At 45.9% G+C, this 23,242-nt stretch overlaps 2 protein-coding genes across 2 annotated transcripts in view; one reads left to right on the plus strand and one right to left on the minus strand.

The window, feature by feature from the left end:
• The window catches only part of dock1 (dedicator of cytokinesis 1), a 292,156-nt gene that overhangs the window by 125,732 nt on the left and 143,182 nt on the right, over positions 1–23,242 (minus strand). The window lies entirely within an intron of this gene.
• insyn2a (inhibitory synaptic factor 2A) overlaps positions 14,564–23,242 on the plus strand; it is a gene marked incomplete at both ends in the record, with an annotated part of 28,432 nt that continues 19,753 nt past the window's right edge. The window contains one exon of the mRNA XM_083635510.1: positions 14,564–15,783. Within this exon, the coding sequence (XP_083491636.1) occupies positions 14,564–15,783 (1,220 nt within the window). The remainder of the gene's footprint in view (positions 15,784–23,242) is intronic.

The raw sequence follows: 23,242 nt of genomic DNA on the forward strand, positions 1-23,242 counted from the left end.
TATCTTGTATAGAGAGAAGTGAGTATCTTGGCCCTCCCCTCTCCTCCCCCCAGAGAGAGAGAGAGAGAGATGGACAGTCTCGAACCCTCAGATCTTGATTGCTCTTCACTTGCCACACAAAACGCGTGCCATGCTCACTCATCACTGACAGCGTCTCTCTCTCTCTCTCTCTCCCCCCCTCAACCCCCATCTCACATGCTCGCTCGCCCTGATACCATCTCCACTCTGCTCTATTCCACTGTCTGTCGACACTGAGGAGGGGACTGAGGGAAACAGATGAAGATAGATACCTACAGAGATACTACTGTATAGACAGGGGGGAAAGGGGGTTGTGTGTGAGACAGAATGGAGAAACAGATAGAGAGTGAGTGAGGATTAAGGCTGGGACAAAGTATTGATACTGGTATATTTTGTGATGGCGCCAAATATGGGTATTTTTTATTTACAAATATTGTTATTTTTATTTACAAAAAAAACAAGTTGGTAAGCACTGCAATGTGTCCAGGTTTACATACGTAAAACAAGTCCGGTATGCTTGTTAAGCACGGAAATGTGTATTTCTTTTGCATTCATTCATTTTGTATTTTTTAAGTTTTTAAATTGGACAGATTGAAAATATTTTAGTGAGGCATAGTTGTATCCTTCCTTTAAACATTTTATCTGCTTTCTGGCAGTTCGGCCTTTTGCCAGTTTATTACTATTTTACATTGGACTGATGTGGACAAGTTGCAGTGTGTGTGTGTGTGTGTGTGTGTGTGTGTGTGTATGTATGTATGTACTGTATGTGTGTGTGTGTGTGTGTGTGTGTGTGTGTGTGTGTGTGTGTGTGTGTGTGTGTGTGTGTGTGTTAAAGGGGCAACGTATTGTGAATTACTCTCTGATTCCAACCCCTTGTGAGGATATCAAATTGACTTCCCACAGTGGAATGGCATACAGTGCAGTATGTATGTACTAGCAGTCTAGGAGGACACGAAAAAGTGCTTATATAGGCTTATTTCGATCATCATCATTGTGATATAAAAAGCAATATACTGTACAATATAGGAGGGGCGGAATGAGAATGGGACGTTATATATATATATATATATATATATATATATATATATATATATATATATATATACATACATACACACACACAGATTCACCTCCATCCTTAGTGTTGCCTCAGTGAGAAGCAGCCCAGGAGGAGCGGGCATGATGGCCATGATGCTTCAACGCTAATCTTTATTTTAGGAATCATTGAAATCAATCAGCGGCACTCCTGGTACCACTCCTGGTACCACTCCTGGTACCACTCCTGGCACCACTCCTGTTACCACTCCTGGTACCACTCCTGAGCGCCGAGGGAAGGGAGAGGAAAAACACTCACAGCAGCCCCCCAAACCCCCCCCCCCCCCCCCCCCCCCACACACACACACACAGCCCCCCCCCCCCCCCCCCCCCCCCGGACACAATCACTCCAAATGCAGAGATGAGATACATGACGCTGGCGATGTAGAACAAAGGTGAAACAGCGCTTTCCAAGAGGAATGGGAGTCCGGGAGAAACACAGCGGAGCCGGCCTGCCAGGGACAGTCTACACACACTTAATCTCCTGGGATGTTCGCTGCATGACACCTGACTCCACGGAGTGAGCAAAGGAGGGATGAGGGTGAGGAGAAGTGTGCATTCGGCCCCCCGTGGCCCCCGCTGGCTGGGAGTGGTACTCATTCCTCCAGAAAACAAATTGCTCTCCTATACGAGAGTGACTGCTTTTTGGAACAAGCCAGATGTTACCTTTCATGTGGTAATGAGATTATTCATTAAGTGTCTGATCCCGCGTGCCCGACAACAAACAAGCAGTGGAGGTGTAGCGTGCATGCGCGTGTCCACATTTCCCACCTGATCCCACCTGCATTGCTGTAGAGCAGGGGTTCCCAAACTGGGGTACGCGTGCCCCTAGGCGGGCTACGTGGAGGTACTACAGGGGGTACTTGAGAGAAAGGGGAACATGTCAGAATAAATCATGAAAATAAATGAAACGTTAAAATAAATCTGCTCAGGGCACTATCTCATGCCTTCTGGTTCTGCCCTTCATTAACAGGATTCTGGGCCAACATATTTGACTGGTACTCTTAACGCCTACAAAATAACCCTACAGCCGGAGGCAGAACTCGCCATCTTCGGCTGTTTGGAGTCCTCACTGAACTTCCCTATAGCTGTGCAACAATCTCTGACACTGGGGACAACTGTCGCCAAAAGACTCATTCTGAAGGAATGAAAGTCCTCCTCTTCACCTTCTTTTCATGTGTGGCTGATGGACATGATCTCTGTTATACAGATGGAGAGACTCAGGTTCTTGAGAACCAACTCACTTAAAAGGTTATCAACTATCTGGGACCCGTTTTTGCGTTCAAATGAAAAAAAATTAAAATAAAAATCTGCTCAGGAAGGACTAATTGCAACTCATTCACTCAATTTCTTATTTTGTAATGTTATATTCTTCAAAAGGTGGGTTATCATCTATGAATCTGATCATCCATCCATTCATTGCATCGTATGCTATAGTTTTCTCTTGCAGTTTTCTAAGTGAAATGTTGTAGTCAGGTCAAGAGGAAATTACCCATTACTCTGCTGTGGCTTTCGGGTCTCTTAACACTACCGTCACCTTCACTTCCTGCTTCAACTGATTTCAAACACGGCCCCACATTTCCTTCAAACATTTCAAACTGCTAAAGCTGCACATTCATTTTCAGCTGTGTCCAACAACAACAAAAGGGGAAAACAAAAACACTACCCCAGACATGAGGACAAGTAATTGGTTGGTCTTAAAGGAGGCCCAGTGATTCAAGAGACTGGCCTGTCACTTGAAAGGTGACATCACATGACTTTTGATGACCTCAGTAGTCGTGTCGATGTTTGATTTCCTTCATGGTCAGTCAGTCACTCAGATGAAAGCCCAAAAGGCTCATGTTAGTCAGTCAAACACCTATTTTCCCACATTTTAGAATAATAGTAAAGACATTAAAACTATGAAATAACACAAATGGAATTATGCAGTGACCAAAATAGTGTTTCAAATCAAAGTTCTTATATTTGAGATTCTTAAAGCAGCTGCCCTTTGCCTTGATGGAAAGGCAAAGGGCAAAGAAATTCATACAGGCATCAACTTCACAATTTCGATTTTTTTCTAAGAAACACATTTCAAGCATATAAGCCTTTAGATCAAAATGACTTGAAGACAATGAAAAACATTCAATCTAAGTGTGTCCACATTTCGATCAGTAGTGCATGTGACACTATCGTTGCTGCACAGATATTTAAGACGATGTGGATCATCACAAGTCCGTGTTCAGTGGCGTGCGAGGTCAAACTCCAGCACACTGAAGAAGGCCTCCATGCTGAAGTTTGTGCTGTGTATGTTTGAGATTCTGAACAGGAGGGGAATTGAAATGGGGAAATGAAGCAACAGAGCTTATTTTCTCTTTGATCATGAGGCAACTTCCCCACTCCACTGTGGCTTCACCACTTACATTCAAGCGATGCATCCGGCACTGACAATATGATACATCTTACAGACGTCTCTCTTCAAATACAATCTCTGTCTATTTTGGTTCATGGCTCCTTTTCTGCCGCTTCGCCTTCCCTCTTCCAACCTATCTCTGTCTATTTTACTCACTTCCTCTATCTCTGTCTATTTTACTTACTTCCTCTATCTCTGTCTATTTTACTCACTTCCTCTATCTCTGTCTATTTTACTCACTTCCTCTATCTCTGTCTATTTTACTCACTTCCTCTATCTCTGTCTATTTTACTCACTTCCTCTATCTCTGTCTATTTTACTCACTTCCTCTATCTCTGTCTATTTTACTCACTTCCTCTATCTCTGTCTATTTTACTCACTTCCTCTATCTCTGTCTATTTTACTCACTTCCTCTATCTCTGTCTATTTTACTCACTTCCTCTATCTCTGTCTATTTTACTCACTTCCTCTCTGTCTATTTTACTCACTTCCTCTATCTCTGTCTATTTTACTCACTTCCTCTATCTCTGTCTATTTTACTCACTTCCTCTATCTCTGTCTATTTTACTCACTTCCTCTATCTCTGTCTATTTTACTCACTTCCTCTATGTCTATTTTACTCACTTCCTCTATCTCTGTCTATTTTACTCACTTCCTCTATCTCTGTCTATTTTACTCACTTCCTCTATCTCTGTCTATTTTACTCACTTCCTCTATCTCTGTCTATTTTACTCACTTCCTCTATCTCTGTCTATTTTACTCACTTCCTCTATCTCTGACTATTTTACTCACTTCCTCTATCTCTGTCTATTTTTACTCACTTCCTCTATCTCTGTATTTTACTCACTTCCTCTATCTCTGTCTATTTTACTCACTTCCTCTATCTCTGTCTATTTTACTCACTTCCTCTATCTCTGTCTATTTTACTCACTTCCTCTATCTCTGTCTATTTTACTCACTTCCTCTATCTCTGTCTATTTTACTCACTTCCTCTATCTCTGTCTATTTTACTCACTTCCTCTATCTCTGTCTATTTTACTCACTTCCTCTATCTCTGTCTATTTTACTCACTTCCTCTATCTCTGTCTATTTTACTCACTTCCAATTCTCCTCCATCCAAGCGCAGTGAGAAGTCTTTCCCATATACCATCTTCCTCCTCCAACCTGTTTATTCCAGTCCCTTCCTCTCCGTTTCCATCCAAGCAGCTGTGTTGGTGTGTGTGTGTGTGTGTGTGTGTGTGTGTGTGTGTGTGTGTGTGTGTGTGTGTGTGTGTGTGTGTGTGTGTGCGTGTGTGTGTGTGCGTGTGTGCGTGTATGTGTGTGTGTGTGTGTGTGTGTGTGTCATTCCTTTGCTGGGGAAGACTACAGTAGGAGGAATCTGAGAGCAGCAGGGGAGTTCTCTAGTTACCCATCAGCTTTGAAACCACGGTGTGTCTACGAGAGAGAGAGAGAGATACAGTAATGGTGCTCTGTCGAGAGAGAGAGAGAGAGAGAGAGATACAGTAATGGTGCTCTGTCGAGAGGGAGAGAGAGAGAGAGAGATACAGTAATGGTGCTCTGTCGAAAGAGAGAGAGAGAGAGAAAGAGAGAGAGAGATACAGTAATGGTGCTCTGTGGAGAGAGAGAGAGAGAGAGAGAGAAAGAGAGAGAGAGATACAGTAATGGTGCTCTGTGGAGAGAGAGAGAGAGAGAGAGAGAAAGAGAGAGAGAGATACAGTAATGGTGCTCTGTCGAGAGAGCGAGAGAGAAGTGATCTGGTGCATTCTGATTAGAGCCTGCAGCCTCTGCAGCACGCATCCTTTCCCGAGATCTGATCTCGATGTAGCCTCTATGTTCGGTGACGTGTGGATTACAGGCAACGCTCTGAGTTCATCCCCCCAGAGTCCCCCCCCCTCCCCCGGTAGCCCACCTGGGGTTTAGGCGTAGCACACGTAGCCGACTGACTCCAGCACGCAGCAGAATGACTGGAGGAGGAACAAAATAACAGTGCAATTCAGTGGGGGGGAGGACGTGAGTAAAAGAGAACGAGGCCACAAAGTCCAAAGGCAATCATCAGAAGATAGGGAGTCCTACATAGAGGAGCAGTGTACTGGCATAGACTGCATTCTGGCACCATAGTAATCTCTAGTGACATATATAGTAGGAGATGATGACACAAGGGCTGATGGTGACTATATCCTGCATTCTGAGCCTTACTTTGCCGTATAAAAACCCGCAGTGGAGAAGGTATTGCAGTGAAACTCCAGGTCCAGTCTCTCTCGCACACATACACACACAAACATACTGTAAACATGCCTACTGTATGTTACAGCTGTATTTGTCAAAATGTAGCTGCACCATATACAGTAGTGTTATCAAATCAAATCAAATGTATTTATTGTCATTGTACAAGTACAACGAAACTAGTTTAGGTGAGTAAAACCAGAATAACAATATAAATAAAATATAGCCGCAAGCGGCGATGGGCGGGGTTCAAGCCTTGCGCAAATTGAACACCTAATAGTCCTTGAGGCAAATTTGTAGAGCACAAAACCACCTCGGAGGCAAGATGTAAGGTACTTAGCTGCAGCTAGTCTCTTAAAACAGACTGTCTCATCCTACATCCGGCGAATGCAGCTAAACAGTCTGTACGTTACACCCCCAGAACATGCACAAGGAAGTTGGGAAAAAAACCTTCAGACTGGAAGGAAGTTCGACAGAATCTGACCAATCACGACACGTGTGTCCACGAAAAAAGAATTCTGATTGGACTAATGAGTGGAAGACCCGCCTTAAGAAAATTCTGATTGGACTAATGAGTGGAAGACCCGCCTTTCTGCTTCCCATTCCGGTTGGCACATGCTTCTCCCCCACGAATTACAGACGGTATGGCGGAAGCATTTGAAAATTGTGGAAATTAACTCGTCTGTTCTAAGAGACTAAGCTGCAGCCGCATCTAAACGACACACAACGACACAACTCACACCCTTTCTCTCTCGGAAATTGGCCATGATGTTGTTTGTGATTTTCACGAAGTCATACATCAAGGACAGGCTGATAAAAATAGCGGGGACATGGGCATTAATTTCCATTTCTTAGAAAATGTCAACTTTTCTCTGATTGGATCAAAATTGGCGCCGACCTCAAACTATCCAATCAGAGAAAAGTTGACATTTTTTAAGAAAGGGAAGGTCCAATGGCGATCCCTGTAAAGGACTATGTATTTTTTCACCCCGAATCCAATGTCGCCATCCGTGAGTCTCTATGAGTTACGGTTGCGGAGATACGTCCGCCCAGCCTGCAGGACTACAGGAGAGAGATAGAGGACAGTGGGGGGTTGGGGGTTTCAAGTCACTGAACAAACACTCTATTTCAGTCATTGTTGTCAGAATATAGAGCCATTTAACACTTATTTGAACACAAAAACATCGCTGAATGTAGTTTTAAGTAGTTATGGGTCGGCCTATGTGAGTAGATGCGGAACATCCCAAGGAATCCAGGGAAAAAATAAGTTTGATTATAGACCCTACGGTTCAAAAGTTATGAACAAAAACATAAAGTGGGCTGTTATAGCGCCACCATCTTGTCAATTGGTGGAATTTTTTCGTGGATAGTAAAAGACTCCACTGTGAACCTCCCTAACAAGTTTTGTAGCTGTACCTCGTATGGTTTCTGAGATAGAGCTAATTGAATGCGTTATTTTTCTCAACATCATTCTCTCTACCCAGGATGCAACACTCCTGCTCAGAGTTGCTCTTAAGCTCTATTTATCTGGTCAAATCTCACCGGATTCCTGTTTCCAGTACAATTTTAGCATGTGGTTTTTAACAAAGAAGAGCTGGAGCTGCTCAAAACATAATATGCAAATGAAAGTGAGACCATGAGGGATATACCACTTGTAATACAGGTGTAGGTATGTCTGAAGTCCATATAATAGCGTGCGTGCGTCAAGTCAAATCAAACAATTTAGAAGGTACAGGTACTGAATGCTGCTATAGCGCCCCCTTTTGGTCGAATTGCACAAGATTTGACACACATGGTCTAGGATGGTCTCCGAAGACCTCCTGCAAGTTTCGTGAAGATTCCTTAATCGGTCATGAAGTGAGGACAATTTAGCTGTGAGGCCACGTCCCTCTCAAATTTAACGATCAATATCTCCGAAACTAAAGTAGCTTTCAAAAATCCACCAATCACGATTGTAGAGCTTGCTCCATAGATGCTTCCTTGCGAGTCTGGTGCAAATCGGTCCAACGGTCTAGGAGGAGATGCAAAAAATGTGTTTTCCAAACTTTTCCAAATATCTCAAAAACTTTCCAGGCGGACATTGAGGGTCCTTATGGCAAACTTGTAGGGCAGGTTCACCTGAACATCTGGAAAAAAAAAGTTAGAAAATCGGACCAACGGCGTGGAAGTGATGGCCTTTAACGTAAAACCGTCGATTATAGCGCCACCTTCAGGCCGATTCGAAAAATCTTTTTTGAGCAGCTACCTGCCAACAATATCTGTCATTGGGCCAAATGTCAGTTCTCTACCATTTACCAACTCACGGGAATTTGCGTTGGGGCAGATGAAAAATAATAATAATATATTCGGATTTAGAAAAACAATAGGGTTTCAGCCCCTTCAGGGCTTGAACCCCTAATAAATAGCTAAGTATTGCACTGTCGGCAGTGGGGGGTTAGTGCATGTTTGCATTCAACATGTTTACGGCTTTAGGGAAGAAAGTGTTCTTGAGTCGGTTTGTTCTGGCTCTGATGCATCTGTAGCGCCTCCCTGAGGGCAGCAGGTCAAACAGCTGATGACCGGGATGTGAATTTGTCCTTTACAATGTTTCTCGGCCTGTTTAGGCAACGAGAGTTGTAGATGTGGTTCAGGGAGGGGAGGGGGCGGCAGATGATTCTCTGTGCAGACTTTACGACCCTCTGCAGCCTTTTCCTGTCTTCTTCAGTGCAGCTGGCGTACCACACTGAGATATCTCAGTTATCTAATAAAAGCTGTGCATATGGCTGAAACTCAAAATATACAGTAAGGGCATTTCAAAGTCTTATGGATTAACAGCAAATCTGATTGGATTGAGCTGTGATGGGGGGCGGGGGGAACATGTTGCCATCTCCTCACTTAAGTAAATATAACTAGACTACAAACAATCCATTATGTTCCTGGTGGTATTATTTAGTCATTACCACATCACCTCTTAGAACACAATGATCCTGAGCCCAATCTTTAATGGCGCTTGTTTGGTACCAGTGGAGTGGTCCACGATGAGTGGCCACCAACAATAGAGTACCGCAGGGATGACGTATTTTTGTAGGCTTTATCCAGAAATCGCCGCCATTTGGTTCATCAGTGGAAAAGTCTATGGGGTTTTAGAATGGGGATTTCACTTAAATACATAAGATAAGGTCTGTGGTCAACAAAAGTTTATGGGAATGCGAATTTGGGTTCAGCATGATACTCTTCACAAACGTGAATAACTTTTATGCCTTTTGAAGCCTTTAAAAAAAAACGTAAAAAAAAACGCATTTACGTTCAAAAGTCATAAACGTTATTCATGTTTGTGAAGATTATCATGCTGAACCCAAATTCGCGTTCCCATAAACTTTTGTTAACCACAGACCTTATTTTATGTATTTAAGTGAAACCCCCCATGTTAAATCCCATAGACTCTTCCTCTCACAAACCCGGAAGTACACTTCTGGACTCATTCCTGCAGTTCTCTATTACCAGAAACGCGATCCCTTAACACCCGTTCTTTTAATACATCCATGTTAACACCCAGCGGCCCTTCTTCTTACAGCAGTAATCTACAGTACCATTAACTGACAAAGGATTTGCTGCATTTAGTGTCAGTAGTGCTGCTGCTGCTAACCCTCAACACTGTTCTGCACACTCAATCATTCAATCAATTCAATAATCCCACACCGACATGACGTTAACGACACAATCTAAGCTAAAGTAGCAGCCGCCGCATCTTTTCACTGTGCTCTTTAAGAGACCCATCAAAGACTTTTCAAAACACTACTAAGCCGCGTGTAATTATGAGCAGAAGCTGACGGAGGAGAGGAGAGGAGAGGCGAAAACAAAACGAGAGTAGATAAAGCTGGATTACAGCAGGGCTTGGCACTTGCGTTGAGTGTGATGACAGGGCCGTCATTTGTTCAGGCAGCATCTGAGGCCATGCCGAGGAGCATCAATGTAACACTGTAGCAATCAGTGAGCAGGGATTTGCTGCTGATCACATACTGTACAATGTAGCGCAAGGGGCACACTTCAGGCCCACTTTGTCTCTAATGGAACAAACAACGCTGGCCGCATATATTATTTCCCTGTGATTTCACTCAGTAAATAACGCACAGAGCCAAGATGTCATTGTGCATTTCGAGAGGGCAATCCCTTGAAATAGCAGCGCTTTGGCCCCAGCGCACCCTCTATCTACCCCGTAATTGCGGCAAATGGCATCTACAAGGATGTCACTGCTTTCGGAAGATGTGATTATATTTGAGAAAATACGACAATATGGATTCACTCACTAATGTGCAGCTGAAAATACCAAGAAGTAATGGGACTTGATTCTATGTTTCCTTTAGGGGGGTAAAATATCTCTCTATTTTACTTTTTTGTATCTATTTTATGTGAAGCAATTTGAATGACCTCTGTGTATGAAATGTGCTATGCAAAGAAACTTTCCTGGCTTTAGTTGAATAGGTCGGTACTGGGCATAATGTGACTGAGCAGCTTATGATGGCGGCATCTTTTCGCTAAGCTGTCGATCAAACAGCTGAAACATTCACAGACTATAAATTAAACAAAGTATTGAGTGAAAATTTAGGTACTGGAAATGATGCTCATGAATCAATGCTTTAAGTGTTTTAACGAGCAAGGCTGTCAAGGTCGGCGGTGTTAATTGATATGTAGGCCCATATTTCCAGGGTGATGAATTCACTGGGTTTGTGATCCACGTATTAATGAATTTTCCCTTTGGTGCGGAGCAGAAGCGATAATACAAAAGTAGTCAGGCTTGAAGTCATGGTAAACATTGAAAGCCCAGGTTGAGCCAGACACTGAAGTCTCTACGTCTGAAGGTTGTACAGTACCTCCAGCGACCAAAAGTTAAATTAGGCAACTGCCATTCACAGAACCATTGGCTCATAGAAATCATCACTTTTCAAAATAACACAAGTAATGCGGACCCATTTACTCACTCAAGGTACATTGCATTAAATGAGCAGGTACTCTGAGCATCACTGCCAATAAAGGATAATGAATTGCATTACTGCAGTATTCTGGATTGTCCTTGCAGCACTGTCCGGACCAGCACTGGAATAACTATATAGCAGGGGTTCCCCACCTTCTTTGGCTTGTGACCCCACTTTGATGTCACAAAAATCTAGGGACCCCACACATTCAAATTTCGGTACAACATTGGTAATATCATCAGTGACATCATCAACCGGGGTGGAGATTTGAACCCACAACCTTCTTGCTGTGAGGCAGAATTCGGATTTTACTCTGAGAATTGTGCCATTAATATCAGAATTCTGGCTTTTTTCTCAAAATTCTGACACTAAACTCAGAATTGTGACTTTTTCTCTCTAAATTCTGACATCACGCATCACTCAGAATTCTAATGTCTGATTCTAATGTCAGAATTCAGACTTTTTTTGGGTCAAAATTCTGACATTCTGCGCCTGGGAAAGTAGAAGGGATGGGATAGGAAGAGGAAATATTGTTACCAGGTGTGTGCCTCAAAATGGCTGTGGCTGTTTGCATCAAAAAACTGGATTCATGTTCCACTATCTGATGATATACGGTGGTCTCTTTCATGTCATTTCATATCAAGTATAATTTGATGTCAATTCGGACATCATAAAGAATTGTAATTTTTGATTCTGGGCTCCGTCTATAACCTGGAAGTATTCACACAGTCAACACAGACCTCATTTGGAGAGTGGAAGCAGGGTAACAGTTCAATCTCTTGAAAATGTCATCCATTGAGCAAACATGGAGAGGACATTGAGAGTGATGGACCAAAAGAGCATGGCCATGCTGGCTGGTGAATAGATAATAGCCTAGGCAGCAGCATAAATGCCACAATGACACAGAGGGGGAAAAATATTGCTATTTGTTTCAAATGCCTTAAGTGCTGTATAGCTGGGGCAACAATTGGAAATGCATTAATTAATTTACACACACCCCTGATTCTGTCTGTTACCTAATTCCATGGTTGCTCCTCACAACGCCCTCACAGCTCAATCAACTTAACGGCGAAAGGGACAACAGTGATTACATGATGCACACAATGCAAAGTGATGACCTTTATGCTCAAACATTGTCTCTCTGCGTTTCCACTGATAACTACATTGCACACTTTGTTTTCCAGCCCTGGCCTTTTTATGTGTACATACTGTAATTGTAATTACACTGACTGGCCTAAGTGGGAATGCTGTTAACATGAGAATTTGCTGTAAACATGTGAATGCGTTGTATGTTGTCCACTGCTGCATATGAGGCAGTGTATTAATGCACGCATTAAAGCATGCTTTTTGTGTTCGCCTTGCAAACTGTGTTCCCCTTGGAACACACATTGCATTGCATTGTACTGCATGGACACTTTGTCTATGAGCACCTGTGTGTGGACAACGCAAACGCACACATTTGCCTGCACAGCAGAAGGCTGCCATGGCCAACGTCTCTGGATGCTGGACAGCTCTCAGACAGTGTTTGCACTGTGCTATTCCTGAGCACTACAGTATTCTCAGACAGTGTTTGCACTGTGCTATTCCTGAGCACTACAGTGTTTGCACTGTGTTATTCCTGAGCACTACAGTATTCTCAGACAGTGTTTGCACTGTGCTATTCCTGAGCACTACAGTGTTTGCACTGTGTTATTCCTGAGCACTACATTATTCTCAGACAGTGTTTGCACTGTGCTGTTCCTGAGCACTACAGTATTCTCAGACAGTGTTTGCACTGTGCTATTCCTGAGCACTACAGTGTTTGCACTGTGTTATTCCTGAGCACTACAGTATTCTCAGACAGTGTTTGCACTGTGTTATTCCTGAGCACTACAGTATTCTCAGACAGTGTTTGCACTGTGTTATTCCTGAGCACTACAGTATTCTCAGACAGTGTTTGCACTGTGTTATTCCTGAGCACTACAGTATTCTCAGACAGTGTTTGCACTGTGCTATTCCTGAGCACTACAGTATTCTCAGACAGTGTTTGCACTGTGCTATTCCTGAGCACTACAGTGTTTGCACTGTGTTATTCCTGAGCACTACAGTATTCTCAGACAGTGTTTGCACTGTGCTATTCCTGAGCACTACAGTGTTTGCACTGTGTTATTCCTGAGCACTACAGTATTCTCAGACAGTGTTTGCACTGTGTTATTCCTGGGCACTACAGTATTTGGACTTGCATCGGCTTGACGAGCTCTCGTGCCCACAGGTCAAGGCCACAATGAAAGCGCTCTACTGTGTGCATTGTGCATGCATGTATGTGTGTGTGTGTTTCAGGTGTGTGTGTGTGTGTGTGTGTGTGTGTGTGTGTGTGTGTGTGTGTGTTTCAGGTGTGTGTGTGTGTGTGTGTGTGAGTGTGTGTGTGTGTGTGTGTGTGTGTGTGTGTGTGTGCGTGTGCGTGTGTGTTAGATTATTGAGAGAAGCGAAAGCCTCCTGCAGACACAGCACACAGGCGGGCGGGCATCACTCCACTGACAGGCCGAGATGCCCAGTGCACTTTAATTTAATAATACAGAGCTGGGCTCATCATTTGATAGAGGGGATGGAGAGACAGGACATCCACTCCATTGCTCCACACGGTAAATAAAGAGGCAGGTTTGAAATAGGAAGTCCTTCCCTGTTGACAGTGAGCAGTCATGGGCAGATAAGCTGAGAAGGATAATTGTCCTATCTGATTCGGCATCTATATGAGGGTGTGGAGTGTTTGCCTATTGTAAATCAGCAAGCAGGAGTAGGATTATATCTCTGTCAGGGCCTCAGAGGCAAAGTGCACTGTGTCGTGATGCAGCTACCCTACCTGTTGTGGTGGGGAAAGAGAATTGATTCTCTCTGCTTAGGAAGGTTGTCCTTAGGGGGTTGCTGTACAGTTCTCTGACCAAAGTGTGTCTGTTGGGAATATTTGTCCCCATTTTTTTATGTCTTTATCTCTTTCTCTGTTCATTTACAAAAAATAACAACAACAAGCTCCATATACAGTATATGCATGCCACAGGGGTGCGCGTATATGCACGATACATGGCATTTAATTATTAAGTGTAAAAGTGAAAGATCAGACACTAAAGATTTCTGCTGAACGAGATGAATCACAGCAGTAAACTGTGTGGACCTCAGGTGTATCCTATACTGCTTTTTGACTCAATGTGTTTGCAAATGTGTGACTGCATGTTAGTGAGTGCAGTCAGTGGGAATACATCGGCAAGTGACTGAGGGCCACACCAAAAACTCCCATACAAACTAAGATATACGCACTCATCAACTTCAAAAGTGGGCGAGGAGGAGGAGGAGTTGGTGATGAATGATGCATTAACTGGCACTGATAAATGAGTGAAAAGAATTCTAAAATTGGTGTCATTGGTTTCACAGAGAGAGAAGATTAAAGGCATCATGGAAATCTGTTAGGATTATTTTATAGGGCATGCTAAAACCCTAACCTTTGCAGTTTTCCAGTAAATAAAAGCAGAATTGGCAAGCATAAAAGACCATAGCCAACTGGCAATAACAGATGGAAGGCCTTTCAATCCAAGGGTAAATGATACACGCATATGGAAACTTCAGACCTCCTGCATCTATTTCATGTGTAGAGAAATAATATTTTATGTCGTACTCCAATTATAATAGTAATAGTAATAATATCAATCTGCTCGTTAATGTTTGCATTTGCTATGATTATGTCCACTAATAGCACTTTTTAATGATATTCATGCAGTAATTGCCCAGGTTCCTCCTTTCTCCCAGAGCGTATAGAGCTGTGGTGTGGGATATCATCGTCATGCAGTGGTCTTTGTCTAAGCCATTCATTACCAGTGATTAACAGTGTCTCTCTCCATGCCTCTCAGGAACCATGGTGAGCAAGGAGGGCGGCAAATGCATGCTCACCAACTCTGAGTCGGACTCGGAGGCGGCGGCCTCGCCCTCAACGTCACTGGCGCTCGAGGTGAACTATTCCCTGGAAGCCAGCCGACAGGTGAGGAAGAGGAACAAGGCCCTGCAAGTGCGTTTCAAGGACATCTGCGAGGCACAGAACGAGCAGCGGGAGGCAGCGCTGAAGGCTGGCAAGCCCGTCTCGTACAAAGTGGCGTACCGCAAGTACATGACCGTCCCCGCTCGCAGATCCATCCCCAACGTCACAAGGAGCACGGGCGTGCAGACATCCCCCGACCTGAAGAAACGCTACCAGACCTTCCCTTTTGAACGCAAGAAAGGCCACACCTTTAAACATGTGGCATCGGTGGAAACTTATAAAGGTCAGAACAACGGTTTTGTCATGGAGGTGAAGCAGTCCAAAGCTGCTGAGCAGGGTTTAGATGAGGAGGAGGAGGGAGCCTGCGCAGGGAGCGGAGTCCGGAGGACCAGGGCTCTGCTCCATACTAATGAGTGCATTGCCACAGTGGAGCAGCACACTGCACCTGACGGCCTGTGCTCTGATGCTCTGCTGCTCAGCTGCTCTGCGGACACAGACTGCCTTCCAGACACGCCTAGAGGAAGCGGAGCCGGAGCACAGGCCGAGTACCAGCTCTGCAGTGTCCCATCCAAACCCAGGACAGGATTACAACACAGGGAGGCCGATAGAGACCGCTCGGCCAAGAGGCAGCTGCTGAATCTGGAGGAGGGCTCCTCCCGGACCCTGCCGGACAGGGCCTCCAAGGTTACAGGCCCCATCGCCTGGAACTCCCTCACGCAGGTGGAGTGCCTGGACAGTCCGTCTGTGCGGAGCAAGCGTAAGAAAGGCCTGCAGCTCAACGGGCTGCAGTCTCAGACGCTGCCGCGTTCCAGCGGAGGCTGCACGACACAGGCACAGTGTCACGCGGGACAGCTGTCCGCCCAGCCTCTACGGGGCATGGAGGAGCCTCTGTCACCCTGTGGACCTGGGGAGGCTGGGAGGGCACCAGCGAACCCAGGTTCAGGGGAAGCCTGTAAGCAAATAGTGCCTGTGACTAAGGGGGGGGATGTTAAAGCACAGCTCCAGGCCATGGAGAACCTGATCAGCTCCAGCCAAGAGACCATCAAGGTGCTGCTGGGGGTCATCCAAGAACTGGAGAAGGGTGAGGCCCACAGAGAAGGGTAAGGCATCTCACTTAATGCCTATGCTTTATAGTGGTTTGCATTAGTATGTATGTGCCCATTGGAAGAATTAATACGATAATTCTAACTTTAAAATTACTAAGGGGTTGTGTCTACAGGAAGTGATTTTATCAGATCGGAGTGCTTTGGAAATCATGTCCAGAGAGCTTCTAATGCACACAGACACAAAGTGCACGCGGGTGCATATTTGTTGCTGTCAAAAAAAGTGACATTGACGAGCAGCTCTCTTCTCCAAAAGTTGAACTTTTGTTCCGCTTGATGCGCGCCGCTCAGAGCACTCCGCCCAAAAACACTATCCGCCGGCGCTGAGAGCTCTAAACACCAGGGGCCGGTTGCACCAAGTGGTCTTAACTATGCCTGGTCGTAACTCCTACGTCGGTCTTAGTTAAGACCAGTCTTTAGAGTGGATTTATGCCTGTTGCACCAACACGGCTTACGTCTGGTCTAACCTACGCCGGTCGTAGCAATGCGCGTCCATGTGAATTGCCAGGGAATGCACCCTGATTGGATGATGTTGCAAAAATGTGCCTCGCGACCTGCTTGGAGCGTCACTGTGCCACTACGCTCTATCAGCCACTAGTGTATGTGCATCACTACACCCTCCCTCATCCCACCCTCCCTCGCTCCGGGGGAAAAATGGCGGTGATTGAGCCAGACAGACAGTCTGAATGAAATTGAATGTAACGTTCCCAATTCTCTGTATTAAATTCTAAAAAATTAACGGCAACATTTGGGAAGGCTAAGCCACACAACTAGTTCGTTATAATCTAACATCATGCTTCGATGGCTGTGTTACGACGGTGACGGTGACGATGACGGTAAGGACTCAAAAAGGTCTCCGCTGATAAGACACGGAGATCTCTGTTACAGGCAGGCTCTACGCCTCCTCCTGACCAGGCGTAAGAGTTACGCCTGGTCGTAGTGAAAAGAAGGCTTAAGCCGTCTTGGTGCAACCGGCGTAGCTGTTAGGTCGTAAAGTTACGACCAACTTAGCTTAAGACCAGTGTAAGACCAGTTGGTGCAACTGGCCCCAGGTGCGGTGCTGTGAAGGGGCGCGCTCCTACAGCGTCCTTACCATCGAGAATGAATTGCAGAAAGGCGCTGGCAGCTCAAAAAACACTTCCTGTGGACACGGCCGCTAAGCGGACATTCAGACCAAAAGCGTTTTTGGAGCTGCCAGCGTCTCTCTGCAATTCATTCTCTGTGTAAGGACGCGCTAAACGTGCTCCTCTTTTAATGAACGCACCTGGCGTTTAGCGCTGGTGGCGTCTGTTGTTTTTGGAGGAGCGCTGTGGGCGTTTTAAAGCTGAAAAAAGTTGAACATTAGAGGAAAAGCGCCCTGCTCGTCTTTTTCACTCTTCCTACCTTTTCTCCTCCCGAGGGATTTTCAACCTCCGCTGCTGCCAGAATTGGCAATAATCTGGCTTTCATGTTAACAGTGAACAACATCAAACAGACAAAACCAGCTGGCTACCGTCCTTGTGGTCGTTGTGTTCTGATCTGTACTGCGCGCGACTACAGGGGAAAACAAACGGAGCACAAAAAAACGCTCCATGCGCTGTGTTTTGTGCACAATGGAAGCGCTCTCAACATGATTTTCATAGCGTTCTGACTGAAAAAAAACGCTTTTGGTGTGAATGTCCCCTAAGAGAACCCAAAAAAGGCCTGGTCAAGCTCTATGTGTTGAGATAACATGCTCTAATCACAGGGCGAAGGAAACATTTGAGACACTGAACACATTATAATTCAGTAAGAGCATGGCAAATGTCCTCTGTATGTCTAGCAACAGCAACAGTACTTGTGCATGTGTGACTGCTCTTAGAGCCTCTATTGAACAGCCCATAGAAGAATAAGTGTAACTTGGGCTTGGGGGTTTGGGGCGTACACAGTGGTAGCTAGCTGGGCTCATGTTGGGGGTTTGGGGGGTACACAGTGGTACTGTAGCTAGCAGGGCCCATGTTGCTTTCACCTGGATGTGCCCCATAGTGCTATTAGCGCACTAGCGTCCTTTTGTGATGATATCATAGCAGAGCCACTGCAGCACTAATCTATTGGCCAATCATCTCGCTCAATTTGGCCAGAGTGGTTTGATGACCCGTGCTATGAAACACTGCCACTCAGGATATAGTCTTTAATCACAAACACAAGGTTAGGAGACGGCTGAGATATGCTCGCTAGGTTTGAATGGAATCAGCTCACTGAAGGATCCTGCCCATTGATGACATGTGAGCGATTCATTAATTATAATTATGAATTAATTATTTTTGTGGCGATATCTTTAAAATAAATTGTTGATACAATGACTCAGCAGTTTACTTTATAGCTAATCTGAATAGCAACAGTCAGATCTGAGCTATGGACTTATGGGAATTGAAGGAATAGGAGGTTGAAAAATGGAATCCCCATTCTAAGAAAGAGATGGCAAAGATGCACTCACCAAACACTTTATCAGGAACACATGACTAATACTGGGCATGTATCAGTTTTCAGCTCAATGTCAAATTGCTACCAAAGTGGCATCTGCCTCCAGGTTTGACGTGTTGCATTCTGAGATGCTTTTCTGCTCACCACACTTGTCAAGAGGTTATCTGACTTACTGTCGCCTTTCTGTCAGCTCCAACCAGTCTGGCCGTTCTCCTCTGACCTCTCTCATCAACAAGGCCTTTCTGTCCACAGAATGCTCACTGGAGGTTTTTCGTTTTCCGCACCATTCTGTATAAACTCTAGAGACTGTTGTAGATCAGCAGTTACCAGCCCGTCCGGCACCAACAACCACGCCCCGGTTAGTCTCGCTTGCCAGACTCTCACTCTTGGTACAGCAGAAACAAATGTTCCGTGAACTTTACAACCACCCGCCGAAGGTGCCAAGCAGGCCTGCTTTATTGCACAATCTGCTTTACTGCACAATCCAAATCTTTGTCAAAACTTGCCATTTCCAGCGTGTAGCAACGCTAGCACGTTGTTGTTGTTGTTTCACAGCGGCGGAGGCATTTGAGAGCGGACACGCAAAGAGCGGAAAGGGATTTCCCTTCGCTCCGACTGAAATGGTCGGCACAAATGGCAGAGCTTATCCCCGCAGGCTGCTTCCAGTGAGTCAGACCATAGATATTATATTACTATAAATGGGTCACCGCAGGCTTCGCCAATTCTAACAAATGGTAGCAGCAAGTCTCCCAAATGGTCACGTGGTCACCTCTCCCCTGAAGTGTCGTGAGAGGACTGTGCCTGGTGACGCGGGGTTGCTGACCTAGCAAGCTCACTTGAAATAGAGATCGTGAGTTCCCAAACTCCACACAAACCACACATATAAACACATAGCTGCCCCTTGTTAGCTCAATACAGTTGAAACTAAGATATTCCATTCAAAAAATATTTTTTCTAGCCACAGATTTAGCTACCACCTCAACAAACTTCACATGTAGCTTTAGCTAATCGCTCCCTGCTAACATGAGTTCCTGTTGCCAAATCTCGTGAGAGTGTGTTGCTGAGATAGCCACAGGTCTTGAACGAGTACAATTTTCTCCTGATCTGTCTGAAAATGCCATTTTAGTGTGAGAATATTCAGAAGATATGTGGCTTCGGAGAATGGGCCGAATATTTCCTGTAATGAATATGGGGGCGAAGGGATCTGTCATCATCTGAGATCACGTTGACTTTTCCCATTGACTCCAATAGACTCAGACCTGCTGGAAATCTCTTAGTGGGCGTGTCCGTGGAAAGGCTTGAGCAAAACCCGCGTGCCAAAATGACAGGAAGTTAGTTGAAGTTGGGCCGTCTTGCTTGAAATCCCATCGTCTTTGGTCAGACTATGCCCCGATCAAAGTCACTGGGATCACAGTTTTTCCCCCATTCTGATGTTTGATGTGAACATTAACTGAAGCTGCTGACCTGTATCTGCATGATCTTATGCATTGCACTGCTGCCACGTGATTGGCTGAACGGATTAAAAAAGAATTGCCCCTTAAAATACTAAAGTAGACATTTGGCAGTTGGCCTTATCCAACTGTGCAACGTAATGTTAATCTAGTGAGTCCAAGGGCTTTGAAAAAGCCACAGCCTGTGAAAAAGCCATTTGCAGTCCGTTGGAAATTCAGTATATACAAAGGGGCTCCCGATAGCATCTAGCCAGCCGAAATAGAGGGTTGTCTACCCAAAGGAGCAAGACAAACAAAATGGGCAATTTGTTGAGTGAATTGCTGAGGCTCGGCCCTCAGATCCCTATCTGTTTTGACCAGTACTGTGAGGTACAGGCTGAGAGAATCCAAATCATCAACCCCAGATACCAACCTCGTCCAAAACTTGTGGGAATAAAACACACACATGCACGCACACACACACACACAAACACACACACACACACACACACACGCACACACACTCTCTCTCACCTGCCACGCTGATAATCAACGTACACTCAGCAGCCACAAAGTGCATGGGGCAGACTGCAGGGTTGAAACTCCTCTCCGACAGGGCTTGAGCAAGGAATAGATCTTCCAACCGGCGGAGTTTACACCATCTAAAAAGCCTATTACCCTCCCCTGGATGTTTCACAGGGCAGACTATAATCTCCTCATCGCCACACTCATCAAACCGGCCTGTGAGTGGAAAAGCAAGCAGCGGCCATGTGGTGCTGCATGGGAAGCCATGTCCAGATGTGTGGAGTGGTGGCAGGCGGAGGAGAGGAGAGGAGTCATAATGATGTTTGCACACACACCATATGGCCTTCTGTACCATCCAGTAGGTGATTAAAACTCATTTTCAATTTAATTACTTTTTAAACTTAAAACAAACTCATTGAGAACGATTAGTGGCCAGTGTTTTACGGGGTCATCTGGCCATATACTGCAAGGAACAAGCACTTTGATAGAGTTGTGCGCGATAATACGGTTCTTATAAAAGACTAAATATGGTAGAACACACTGAGCAGCATAAGCCTCTTGTAATCCATGCGAGGCTGAACGCACCCCGGACTTTTCTTTATGAACGCTTCTTCTTCTTACTGTACATGTTTCCAATTTCCACGCTGGGATTTCTCAGCGAGCCGAGCATCAATTCTAATGCTGCCTTTGTCACACTACATTAGCTCCACGCTCCCCTTACACAAATGTCACCGGCCCAACAAATAGGAGCGCCCATGGGCTATAGGTGAATGGTGAACGCAATTACACGTGTTATATGACTGTTGACGTTATGCGACGTTCATTTGTCATGTGGTGAAATGGAATGCTGCCGTGTGCATTCATCAATAGTCGCGTGTGCGTCGACACGGCCGCCAGACTGTCAACGAAACTCCATGCCCAATGTGCTGTGTCCAAAACACAATAACAGGCGTCAAAATGGAAGAAATGATAAAGAACCTGTGTGTCGCCGCTGTTTAGGAAAATGATTGGAATCTTCCATTTATTTTCTGTTTCAACAAATTAGCACAGTTCAAAATAGCCAAGATCAAAGATTCTATCTCTTTTCCATGATCCTTAAATTTGTTTCCCACACAGTTCCCCCGATCTGCATGACATAAAGAGGGAGAGAGGAAGTGTGAGAGAGGAGGAAAGAGAAAAAGAGGGGGGGGGGGGGGGGGGGAAGGAAGGAGAGGGAGGAAGAGGAGAAGCGAACGAGGAAGCGAGACAATGAAAAGATGGAGAGAGAGAGAGAGAGAGAGAGAGAGAGAGAGAGAGAGAGAGAGAGAGAGAGAGATGGAGAGTTATTGTATTAAGCAAACTCTCCAGTGCCAACCCGCTATTCCCAGATGAGTGGCTCTTTCCAAGCGGCTGTGAAGAAGGGAGGGCAGAGGACACACACCACTCGCCTTTGAGGAGAGCAGCCTCGGGGAGCCTGGTCAAGATCAGGCGCCGATGTCCTCTCATACCACGCACGTACGCATCCACACACAGACACACACACACGCAAGCATGCATCCACACACAGACACACACACAGGCAGACACACACACACACACGCATTCACACACAGACACACACACACGCACGCACGCATGCATCCACACACAGACGCACGCACGCACATGCACGCATCCACACAGACACACACACAGACAGACACACACACACGCATTCACACACAGACACACACACACAAGCATGCATCCACACACAGACACACACACACGCACGCACGCACATGCACGCATCCACACACAGACACACACACAGACAGACAGACACACACACACCCACACGCACGCACGCGCATGCATCCACACACAGACACACACACAGGCAGACACACACACACACACACACGCATTCATTCACACACAGACACACACACGCAAGCATGCATCCACACACAGACGCACGCACGCACATGCACGCATCCACACAGACACACACACAGACAGACACACACACACACACCCACACGCACGCACGCATGCACGCACACGCATGCATCCACACACAGACACACACACACACACAGACACGCACGCATCCACACACAGACACACACACACACACACACACACGCACGGACGCACACACACCCACCCCTCAAGCACAGCTGTGCCCAGGGCATAATGATGCAGCGTGAAGGGTGTATGGCATCTATAGTCAGGGAATAAATGTGCTGCATCATCAGTCAGTGTTAGCAGCCTTGCCCTAATTAAACACACTCATGACCACCTGTTGCCAGTCTGTCTATTAATACTGTGTGTGTGTGTGTGTGTGTGTGTGTGGGGGGGGGGGGGGTGGAGGTATCTGTGCGCTTGTTTTGATGCCTTTGGACTCCCACCTCACTCAGTGACCTTTTGGAGAGCTCACCTTGTAGCAGCAGGTAGGGAGAGGGTGTATAAATATACTGTTAATGGCACCGTCAGCTCGGCTCTCCCCTGGGAGGCCTGCTGAAATGAGCTGGCCTCTCTTATTTTCTCTTATCAACTCCGTCCGAGAGGGAGAGTGGAGGGTGGAGGGTGGGTAAGAGAGATGGAGGGAGAGTGGAGGGAGAGTGGAGGGTTGAGGGTTGGGTGGGTAAGAGAGATGGAGGGAGAGTGGAGGGTGGGTAAGAGAGATGGAGGGAGAGTGGAGGGTGGAGGGTGGGTAAGAGAGATGGAGGGAGAGTGGAGGGTGGAGGGTGGGTAAGAGAGATGGAGGGAGAGTGGAGGGTTGAGGGTTGGGTGGGTAAGAGAGATGGAGGGAGAGTGGAGGGTGGGTAAGAGAGATGGAGGGAGAGTGGAGGGTGGGTAAGAGAGATGGAGGGAGGGTGGAGGGTGGATCAGAGAGATGGAGGGAGAGTGGAGGGTGGGTAAGAGAGATGGAGGGAGAGTGGAGGGAGGGTGGGTAAGAGAGATGGAGGGAGAGTGGAGGGTGGGTAAGAGAGATGGAGGGAGAGTGGAGGGTGGAGGGTGGGTAAGAGAGATGGAGGGAGAGTGGAGGGTGGAGGGTGGGTAAGAGAGATGGAGGGAGAGTGGAGGGTGGAGGG

The sequence above is a fragment of the Poromitra crassiceps genome, assembly GCF_964638095.1.
Source record: "Poromitra crassiceps genome assembly, chromosome: 4".
NCBI lineage: Eukaryota > Metazoa > Chordata > Actinopteri > Beryciformes > Melamphaidae > Poromitra > Poromitra crassiceps.